The sequence below is a fragment of the Macaca nemestrina genome, chromosome 12 (assembly GCF_043159975.1).
Source record: "Macaca nemestrina isolate mMacNem1 chromosome 12, mMacNem.hap1, whole genome shotgun sequence".
NCBI lineage: Eukaryota > Metazoa > Chordata > Mammalia > Primates > Cercopithecidae > Macaca > Macaca nemestrina.
The window spans coordinates 34,382,209-34,394,324 of NC_092136.1; the positions used below are offsets into that span (position 1 = coordinate 34,382,209).

The following is a 12,116-nucleotide window of genomic DNA, read 5'->3' on the forward strand; positions in this document are numbered from 1 at the left end:
ATGCCTGTAATCCCAGCTACTGGGGAGGCTGAGGCAGGAGAATCACTTGAACCCGGGAGGTGGAGATTGTGGTGAGTCAAGATCGTGCCATTGCACTCCAGCCTGGGCAACAAAAGTGAAACTCTGTCTCAAAAAAAAAAAAAAAAAAATGAATGGGCTAGGCATGGTGGTTCACACCTGTAATCCGAGAGTCCCCGACAGGGGACTAATGTCTAGAATTTACAAGGAACTCAGCAACAATATAAGCTAAAACAGATAACTCCATTAAAAAGTGGGCAAAGGACATGATAGACATTTTTCAAAAGAAGACATACAAACAGCCAACAAGGGTGTAAAAAATGCTTAACATCACTAATCATCAGAAAAATGCAAAATTAAAATCAAAACAAGATACATGTTACACTAGTTAGAATGGCTGTTATGAAAAAGACAAAAATAACAGATATTAACTGGGATGCAAAGAAAAGGGATCACTCTTGGTGGAAATGCAAATTATTATAGTGCAACCTCTATGGGAAGCAGTATGGAGATTTCTCAAAGAACTTAAGATAGAACTATTATTTCATCCAACAATCCCACTACTGGATATCTACCCAAAGGAAGAGAAATCATTGTATCAAAAAGACACATGCACTCATATGTTTATCACACTACTATTCACAATAGCAAAGATATGGAATCAACCCAAGGTTCTATCGGTGAACAAATAGATAAAGAAAAATGTGGTATATATACACAGTGGAATACCATTCAGCTGTTAAAAAGAATGAAATAATATATTTTGCTGCAACATGGATACAACTGACAGAGACCATTAAGTGATACAACTCAGAAAAAGAAAGACAAAAGCCATATGTTCTCACTTATAGGTGGAAGCTAAATAATGTGTACACATGGACATAGAGTGTAGAATGATAGATATTGGAGACTCAGAAGGATTGGAGGATGGATAATGAGAAATTACTTAATGGATGCAATGTATATCATTCAAGTGATGGATGCACTAAAAGCCCAGACTTCACCACTATGCAATATAGCCATGTAACAAAATTGCACTTGTGCTCCTTAAATGTATACAAATAACAACAACAACAACAACAACAACAATAATAATAATAAAGATTTAGGCTCTGTCTACAGCTCTTCACTTCAGAGTTGTCACCTGAATCACCCTTTATGATCCATTTATGGTAATATAGGCTTTGTCAGTCCTGCTCTTTCAAAGTCTCACAGCCTCTGTTCATTACCTAGTTCCAAAGCTGCTTCCACATTTGTAAGTTATTTGTTATAACAACACCCTACTTCTGGGTATCAGTTTGTCTCATTTGTGCTACTGTAACAAAATGCCACAGACTGGGTAATTTATAAACAATATAAATTTATTTCTCACACTTCTGAAGACTGGGGAGTCCAAGACCAAAATGCCAATAAATTTGGTGTCTGGTGAGGGCTGCTGTCTGCCTTGTTGCTACATCTTCTGGAGGGGACAAGTGCCGTATTCTTCCATGGTAGAAGGGACAGAAAGGATTGAACAAACTCCCTTGAGCCCTTCTACAAAGGCCCTAATTCTATCCATGAGAGCTCTGCCATATGACTCAATCACTTCATAAAGGACCTACCTCTTAATACTATCATATTGGCAATTACGTTTCAACATATGAATTTTGGGGGACACATTCAGACCACAGCAAATGACTTTTGTGTGGAGTGTCACCAGCTAAGCACTACCCTATGGACAGCTTCTCATAACTCCAAAGTCAGTTTACAATGAATCCTACTGGTGCCACCTCTCAGTGACTCCTTTGACATCCAGTGAGACATGGCTGTGCCCTCTCTGATGTGAACTGGATCTCAGTCATGAGTCAGGCATCTTTCTGTACCTTCCATTTCCCCTATACCTGCCATTCTTATATTCTCTAGTGTTCTCTTTAACTATTACTAGCCACTCCAATCCCCTGTTACTAATGGTTTATGTTCAACTTTCCCTCTTTGAGTACTATGTAGTTTGTATCTCCTTACTGGACCCTGACTGATAAGCATGGTAATTTTATTCCTCTACTGTTCTAGAATTACATCACAACTTGCATCATTTTAGAAATTCAGAGTTTTATACAATTTAAATGTAAAAGTGTATTATAATAACATTTCCTTCCCTGAATAGTTATTTGTTGGTACACCACCTAAAATTTCAACCCATTTATTAACCCAACCCAAACTATTTACCTCTAGTTCTGTTCATAGAAGGGAATTTGACACATCAATGAAATGTCAAAGCTTTTTAAGGATTATCTTTACTAACTTTGCTCAAGATTTCACTCCAACTTTCCTCTTACTCATCCCTCATACCATTTATAATCTTTACCATATTCCTGAGCCAGAGTGAGGCTCTAGGTGGATGAAGAAGGAGTCTTATACTTCTTGGTAAAAATTGAAAGTAGAATTTTTAGACAATACCAAAATCTCTCTCCAGCTGTTTGGCTTGTGCCTGCACATAATGATGAAACATACATGAACACAGTTGACTCATATTACCCAAGAACATAATTCCATCCTATCCAAATCTTGCTCTTTCCATCAACACACATAGAAGAGCAGAATCAAGTTTTAAGTGTACTTTCTCATTTTCTTTCCCCAAAGTTAGGTGCCTACATATCCTCTGCTGCTCAGCTACTCTTTTTACCTTTCTTTTTCTCTCATTTTACAATTTTTAAATTGTTCCCAACAATACTATTGCTGATTATCAAATGATGCATACTTTTATGCTTCAAACACAAATTATTTTCAAGAAGGTTTTGTTTCTAAAACTTAATTCCCAAACACAATCACTGATGTTTTTACAATAGCTACTCTAAATTCCCAAAGCAAAACTATTTATTAATGAGGCATTTCATTCTTTTAGAGGTTTAGAAATTTTGATTAGCTCTAAATTTAGTCATATTCAAAACTATTTCCATCTAGTTAAGGATAAAATGGAGTATAATTTGATAATTATTTGCAGCTGGATCATAAATGGAGCTCATGTTATTTATTTTATAAAAAGGCAGAATTACTGCTTTAGGATATTAATAACTAATCTTGGCTCCAACACTTATTAGCCGTGTGGCCTTAGACAAGTCATTTAACCTTTTTAAGCTTCGAATTCTTCTTCTGGAAAATGGAACTATTAATACTAGCATTGTAAGTATTTGGCACAGATCCTGGCCTTTAACAGCAAATTGATAATTTGTAGCTAATAATGATAATAATAATGAACAAGCTTAAATATATTTATTCCTTTTTGTTGTATTGTTTTTACTTGGATAAGTCTTTTGTGTTGTTTGTTTTTAAAGTTAACTAATCCTCTATTCCTTTACAAAAGGTTACTAAAACTATATCACCTCCTTTATACAATTCATAGTTTCAGCTAAATTAAAGATTTAAACATGGAACCATAAAATAGAAGAAAAAGTGGATTAAACATCTAACCCAGTGTAGTAGTGAGTAGACATCTTCATAAGCACATCTTCATAAGTATGCAAACAAAGGGAGAATCCATAGAGGGAAAAACTAATTACTTGAGTACATAAAAATTTAAAAACTCCTAAATCTAAAATAATTAAGCAAAAATAAATAAGAGAATATGAAAAGTGGGGAAAATCTTTGCAACATGAACATCAGAGAATGAGATAATACTCAATATATAATAAACCTGATATAGGCATAGAAAACAATATATACTTCAATGCAAAAATGGGCAAAGGACTTTAAAAGGAAATACATGACAGGAGAAAAATTGTAAGAGCCAAACTAAATAAAAATTTCAGACTCACTAGATATAAAATAACTGTAAAACAATGAGATGGTATTTTCTTTCATTTAACATTAGGAAGATGTAAAACTAGGAATATCCAATGTTGATAAAGATACAAGAAAACTAACACTCATTGTATGTATCAGTTATCTATTGCTTTATTTTTTAATTGTGTAACAAATTACTTCGAAGCATAGTAACTTAAAACAGCAAATATTTATTATCTCATAGTTTTAGTAGGTCAGGAACCTGGAGTGACTTACCTGGGTAGTTCTAACTCAAAGTTACTTATGAGACTAACTCAGGTTGCAAACATCTGAGGCTTGACTAAGGCTGGAAGTTCTGCTTCTAAGCATTCTTAACTTTGCTGTAGGCCAGAGGCATTAGTTCCTTTGCCATGTGGGCCTGCACAACATGAGCTAGACAACCAAAAGAGTGAGAGAGAACAAAAGAACAAAATGGAAACTGAAGTGCCCCTTATAACCTCATCTCGGAAGTGGCATCTACCACTTCTGCCAAATTATTTGGATCACATAGTGGAAGAGGAAATGCCCAAAAGGTAGGACCATGATGTGGCTGAATACTCTGCTAGCCATTACAGAAGCAAAGACCACAACTATAACAACAACAAAAATGCAGTAATGGGCTTTGCTTCCTGGAGTTGACAATATGGGAGGGGACTACACAAAGGTATGAATACAAGGAAGCAGGGAACTTTGGGGACCATCAAAGAGGGTGGCACAATATTTCTGCAGGTCAGTTTGACAACATTTATCAAAATCCTTACAAAAATGCATATTCCTTATGACTCAGAAATTTCACTTGTAGCAACTTACCCCAAGAAATTAATCAGTAGTATACACCAAAATATATCTTTAAGGATGTCCACCATAGTACTATTTAGAATGGTGAATATTGAAAACAGGTTAATACATCAACAGTGAGATTGTAGGAATATATTGTGGCATGTCTTTATTATGAATACCAAATGTTGGCATAACAAATAATGGAGAATAATTTATGATGATGAAGAAAAATCGTAATGTTGTTAATTGAGAAAAATTGGGTAAGAAAACAATATTTTATTTGTTTATTTACATTGTACCAAATAAATATGTATAGAGACAAAACTGGAAGTTTATATGTGAAATGGGTGGTGGAAGGATGGATAATTATTTTCTTCAGTTTTTTACTACATTTTCTAAGCTTTCTGTAAAAAGCATGTATAATAATAAGAAAAAAGAGACCCCCTTCAAAAATATGTGTGATCATTGTATTGACCAAGAGTAGGTAGAGTATCTGGAGTTTAAAATTCCAGGTGAAATTCTGCAGACTTGCCTGCCATACTTCCCTTGAAGACATAAGCACTTCTGCGGAGCCCCAAATTTAGGTGAAACATAGCCTTTCCAACAGACATGAAGGGAACACCTTGGGAGTGATGGAGACGATCCCCCAGCCCTATTATGGTGGGAAAAAAATCTCATAAATGGATGGGGTTCTGTTTAGCAACCAGAGAGTTACAGTTGCATCCTGAGAGTAAATTTGGTAAATGTGAAATTCCGATCATGTTCTTACTCAATCTTCAGTGGGAAAACTTCTCTGTTATGGAAGTTGAACTTACCCAAGGTCTCAAAGCCAGTAAATAGCATAGCTGGAATTTAAAACCAGGATAGGACTGTAGGTTGTGAATTAGTATGTACTATTTGAAGTTGTTGAAATGGGAATTATGTGATTAGAGATGTGTTTTGTTAAAATTTATCTTCTGGTGTAAAAAATGAGTTAGAATGTGAAGAATGCATTATCAGCCAAAGAGCTGATAGACTTAGAAAATAATAAGGGCTTAAGATATTAGAGGTCAGTTTAGGGTGATGCACTGGTGAAGTTGAAAGGAGGAAAAGTTGAAAGGAGGGAAAGTTGAAAGATTAGGTTGTTGACTTCCTAGAAGAAAAATTTGAGTTTCAGATTTTGGAGGAAGGAGTTGTCTGTACTGGTGGTCTGATGACTGAACCTGTGGATGCCTTGTTGGAGGTCAGGATCACCTGGTCTTAGAGTAGATAACACTGAATAACTGTGATATTAAAGTATTAGAGTAGATATTACCTGGGGAAGGAAGGGTTTAGGATGACTCCAAAGGGGAAGTTCCAGGAAAATTTGTAAATGTCTCCAAATGCATGATGGGAGGATGAATAATAGCTCTGGTCACTTTGTGTTATTTATGTATGTCTGCCACCTTTGCCAAACTTTCAACTCCAGGAAGCAAAGCCCATTACTGCATTTTTGTCATTGTTGTACTTTTGGTCTCTGCTTCTGCAGTGTCTAGCAGAATGTTCAGCCACATCATGGCCCTACCTTTTGGGCACTTCCTCTTCCATTTCACTGGATATATTATATGTTGAAGTTTCCCATATTCCAGGTACATCATCTTTTTAGTATTAGGGGAATGTACCTCAGAAATGAACTTACATAAAATGTCTTTACTTCTATTAGAGGATGAAACAAACATAAGATGAAGCTACCATAATAATATAAGGGATTTACAATTGCCAGAATTTGAGCCGTACTGCTGTTATGGTCTTGAAATGTGTCTACTGTTTGTTTTGCTTTTTATAAGTTGATTCTTTTAATATTCTGATACTATGGAACATATTTGGTATTGTTTTCTCTCATATTGAAAACATAGTGGTCTTTGGGCTGAATTTGGGCTTTGATGTTTTTAGCAGAACCAATATGAAACAATCTACTTCTCCATTACCCATCACATTATTTTCAGTTGAATTGTCTTAAATGTACTTAAGACAATAAGAACTGACTTAAGAAAACAAAAAGTAGCATAATGCAATAAAGATGAATAAGATTAAAGGTACAATGTAAATCCTAATTTTTTTAGATTAAACTTCTTTTTGCTAATGTTTTGGATTAGCTTAATGATTCAAAAATCTCTTTCCAAAATTATCTGAATAGTATGTGCAATAATATAACTATTTTCAATTCTTTTTTAAGTATTAATTTTTATAAAAATAATATGTGATAAAAATTAATATTAGAAAAAATACATTAATGAGAAGTAAAGTCTCTTCTTCTCAAACTTTATTCCCATTTCCCAGAGTTATTCACTAACAGCATGCTTTTTGTATATTCCCCCAAATTATTACACATATATTTGCATGTGTAAAATGGTTCTCATTTAAATAATAAAAGGGATACATGTTAGTTTTGAAAAACATCTCCAATAATTCAGAACGGAATAAAATGATAAGCAAAAGTAGCTCTTGAACTATTCCTCCAATATTATTGTTGATAGTGTATCATTCTTGATTAGAGACACATACCCACCCCCAGACAAAACTATACATATTACTTTGTGATATACTTTTTCCCACTTGATAAGATATGTATTGTGGCCATCTTTTCATACTGACATCCACATCTATGCTGTCTTTTAAAATTTTCCTGGTGATGTACATTTAGTTAAATATTAGCAATGCTGCAATGGACATCTTTGTAATATGTATATATTTGTTAAGTCAAAGGGAATACACATTTAAATTTTTACACATTTAATGCTTATGGTGATAGATATTCCAATTACACTGATTTGATCATTGCACATTATATACAGGTATCAAAATATCACATGTGCCCCCAAAATACATACAACTAATATATGTCAGGACATAAAAAGAAAAATAATTGCATTGTTAATACACTCATTGATTAATTCAACAAAGATTTGGTTTATTATGCTTTTAATTTGCATTAAAAAATCTCTTCTTGACATTTTCTGGATCCCTTTTCTCTTCTTTTTCTTTGCTTGTTTAAAGCTATACTTTATATACTGTTTTAATTGAAAAATTTCTTACATTAAAATAGATTTCTTGAAAATTCACCTATTTAAAGTTTAGGTGTTTAATGTTTTTCAGTATATTCACAGAGCTGTGCATCTGTCACCACAATCTAATTTTAAAATGTTTTTGTTCTCCTTAAAATACATCTTGGACTTCACATCTATTCCTCCACCTCTGTCTGCCCCCCTCCCCATCCTTTATAGGTTTGCCCATTGTGGGCATTTCCTATAAATGGACTCATATAATATATGGCCTACTGTGTTTGATTTTTTTTCACTTAGCATAATGTTTTCTGAATTAATTCACATTGTAGCATGCTTTAGTAGTTCATTTCTTTTTGTTGCCAAATAATATTCCATTGTATGGAAACATCATACTTTTAATACATGTATCAGTTAATGGCATTTTATTTGTTTCCACTATTTTGGCTACTTTGAATAATGCTGCTATGAACATTGGTATGGAAGTTTTTGTGTGTATGTATGTTTTCATTTTTCATAGGTATATAACTAGGAGTGGAATTGCTGGGCCATATGAAAACTCCACATTTAACATTTTGAGGACTAGCCAAGCTGTTTCCCCTTCACGTTCTTGCCAACTCTTGTTATTCTCTGTCATTTTGATTTTGTTATTCTTTGTCATCCTAGTGGGTAAAAAGTATTATCTTATTGAGGTTTTGATTTGTATTTTTCTGATCACTAGTGATGTTGATTATCTTTTCTTAGCAAATTGTTTATCTTATTTGGAGAAATGTCTACTCAGATCCTTTACTTGTATTTTCATTGGATTATTTGTCTTTTCATTAGTGAGTATAAGAGTTCTTTATATATTCCAGATACACATCCCTTATCTGACATATAATCTGAAAATATTTTGTCTCATTCTGTAGGTTTTTTTTTTTTTTTACTTTCTTCACAGCATTGTTTGTAACACAATTTTTTAGTAGTACAATTTATTTTTCTTTTGCCACTTGTGCTTTTGTTGGAACCCCTTACATTAAAATAAGACTTTATTTTTTAGAGCAGTTTTAGATTCACAGCAAAATTAAGCATAAAGTAAGACAGTTCCCATATATCCTTTACCTCCACAAATGCACATCCTCCCCTAGTATCTTCATCTTGCACCAGAGTGGTACATTTGTTATAATTGGTGAACCTGTACTGACACATCATTACCAAAGTCTACAGTTTACATTAGGGCTCACTTTTGGTGCTGCACATTCTATGGGTTTGAACTAATGTACAATGACATGTAACCACCATTATAGTATTATACAGAATAGTTTAACAGCCCTAAAAACCCTCTGTGCTCCACCTATTCAGTCCTCACTGGCAACCACTGATCTTTTTACTGTCTCCATAGTTGTAGCCTTTTCAGATTGACTCTTGCACTTAGTAATATGCATTTAAGGGTTTGGAATGCCTCACATTTTAAACATGCATTTTTACATTACATCTTCTAACAAAGTTTAAAGTTATTTAGTATCTATTTTTCCAGAACAATGTAAGGACCTTAGTGCCGTTTATCTGCTGAACACTCCCTCATGATGTTTGTTTTTTAGAATTACTCCACACTTTAAAAAGTGCAGTAAGGAGTTTATATTATAATTGAAGGAACATATTTAGGCTTGACAGACTATTAATCAAGCTGGATGACACTGATGTGTTGTGGGAAGTCAGAGACCCCAAACAGAGGGACCAGCTGGAGCCACGGCAGAGGAACATGAATTGTGAAAATTTCATGGACATTTATCAGCTCCCAAATAATACTTTTATAATTTCTTATGCCTGTCTTTACTTTAATCTCTTAATCCTGTTTTCTTCATAAGCTGAGGATGTACGTCACCTCAGGACCACTGTGATAATTGTGTTAACTGTACAAATTGATTGTAAAACATGTGTGTTCGAACAATATGAAATCAGTGCACCTTGAAAAAGAACAGAATAACAGCGATTTTTAGGGAACAAGGGAAGACAACCATAAGGTCTGACTGCCTGCGGGGTTGGGCAAAAAGAGCCATATTTTTCTTCTTGCAGAGAGCCTATAAATGGATGTGCAAGTAGGAGAGATATCGATAAATTCTTTTCCTAACAAGGAATATTAATATTAACACCCTGGGAAAGGAATGCATTCCTTGGGGGAGGTGTGTAAATGGCTGCTGTGGGAGTGTCTGTCCTATGCAGTTGAGATAAGGACTAAAATATGCCCTGGTCTCCTGCAGTACCCTCAGGCTTATTAGGGTAGGGAAAAACTCTGCCCTGGTAAATTTGTGGTCAGACCGGTTATCTGCTCTCAAACCCTGTTGTCTGTTGTTTAAGATGTTTATCAAGACAATATGTGCACAGCTGGACATAGACCCTTATCAGTAGTTCTGCTTTGCCTTTGTCCTGTTCCCTCAGAAGCATGTGATCTTTGTTCTGCTTTTTGCCCTTTGAAGCATGTGATCTTTGCACCTACTCCCTGTTTTACACCCCCTCCCCTTTTGAAGCCTTAATAAAAAACTTGCTGGTTTGAGCCTCAGGTGGGCATCACAGTCCTACTGATACGTGATGTCACCCCCGGCAGCCCAGCTGTAGAATTCCTGTCTTTGTACTCTTTCTCTTTATTTCTTAGCCAGCTGACACTTATGGAAAATAGAAAGAACCTACATTGAAATATTGGGGATGGATTCCCTTGATGCTGAAGCATGTTGCTTAAATTCCCTGTGTCTGCTTCCTCATCTTTAAAATGGGCACAATAATAGTACCCATTGCAAAGTGCTGTTGCAAGGATTAAAATGCAAATTTGTTGTTATGTAGGAAGTTAATTCCATGCAAGGGTAGCCTCCAAGTGTATTACTTGGTAAGCTAGGCTAGAGCTCATGGTACACAAAAGTGCACAGAACAAATTAAAATATTCACATCATGACATATTAAATCAATTTAAAACATAAAACAAAATGCAAAGGAAGAGAGATGGGCCAGATTAACATAATCAAAATATTACACAAGTGGGTTAAAGGGTCATATTAGCCTGAATCTGGTATACAGTATTTACATATCTCCCCTTTATGCTACATTACTCTTTCCTGCTGCTAGTGTCGTTACAAGAACCAGAATGAAAACTTGACCTGGGAGCCCAACAAATAAAAGATGCCTGGGCCAATGACACACACTTGTTCCATGAGGGCTGTGTGTGAGTCACTTGACCAGTAGCTGTGCTCCCCAGTTAGCCTGATGAGCAGTGATGGATTTTATCCTTCATAAGATCCCAAATGAGAGCCAGCAATGGGTGGCTAATTAAAGACCTCATGATTATCTTGAGCCTCATGTGCTTCATTTGTATTTAGTATATCATAAATATTTTTTGCTTTGTTGGTTATTTAGTGAGTCATGAATATTAAATGTCTATTTTGTCTTTTGAGCCTTTTCTATGTTCGTAGACATTTGCTCTACTTTGTGTCTGACATTTCTCAGGTTACTATCTTATATATGCTTAATGCAGCTATTTCATTCATTCAATTTGTTTTCTTGTCTTCTAGAGCAGAATTGAATACTTCCAAACAATACAGCAACTACACAATTACATATATGTGTTGTGTATACAATAATACCTTGTATATAGAAATAACTCAATAGATTTAGCTATTATTATTAATGTATAAGATTGTTTTACTGTTTTAATCTTATCTAAGGGCAAAAATTAGCTATCTAGCTAAACTTAATCAGATTAAACAATTATTTAGAAATGTTAATATTAAAGTCATTTCACTTGATTTTGTTATGAAGTTGAGAATAAAGTACAAAGTTTATTAGCCAGACCTTTCTATTTTTAATCTAGTTTATCCTCCCCTCTTTCCAGTTGGATGGATTTTTGGCTACTGTTTATAAGGCTGATACTACTTGTTATTTTTTTCCTTTCTTACAGGCTTATCCTCAGTTTGTTCTGACCTACCTAGAGGAGCTAAATGCACAAGTAGATGTGACCCAGACAGAGAATCACATTCACCATGGTGCCTGGACCACAGCTCATCAGGAACATGGCAGAAACTTAGAAGAGGTCAGTGTAGTGAGCCAGAGGCAAGACAGACATAGCTCTCTAAAATGTATTTTGAAAAGAGAGGCCTGGCGCGGTGGCTCACGCCTGTAATCCCAGCACTTTGGGAGGCCGAGGCGGGTGGATCACGAGGTTGGGAGATCAAGACCATCCTGGCTAACACGGTGAAACCCCGTCTCTACTAAAAACACACACAAAAAAATTAGCCGGGCGAGGTGGCGGGCGCCTGTAGTCCCAACTACTCGGAGGCTGAGGCAGGAGAATGGTGTGAACCCGGGAGGCGGAGCTTGCAGTGAGCCGAGATCGCGCCACTGCACTCCAGCCTGGGCGACAAAGTGAGACTCCGTCTCAAAAAAAAAAAAAAAAAAGAAAAGAGAAAAAATGTTCGAGTTGTTTTTGGGAGGCAAGCACAAATTAATAATAATTAATAATAATTAACGTTATGG

At 35.3% G+C, this 12,116-nt stretch overlaps 1 protein-coding gene across 13 annotated transcripts in view; it reads left to right on the forward strand.

Annotated features, from left to right (window-relative positions):
* LOC105471497 (doublecortin domain containing 1) overlaps positions 1-12,116 on the forward strand; it is a 503,306-nt gene that overhangs the window by 288,200 nt on the left and 202,990 nt on the right. For all 13 annotated transcript variants that reach the window (XR_011610715.1, XM_011723979.3, XM_071074912.1 and 10 more), the window contains one exon: positions 11,542-11,673. Coding sequence is in view for 12 of the 13 variants with exons in the window: in XM_011723979.3 (XP_011722281.2) it covers positions 11,542-11,673 (132 nt within the window). In the remaining variant the exon portion in view is untranslated. The remainder of the gene's footprint in view (positions 1-11,541; positions 11,674-12,116) is intronic.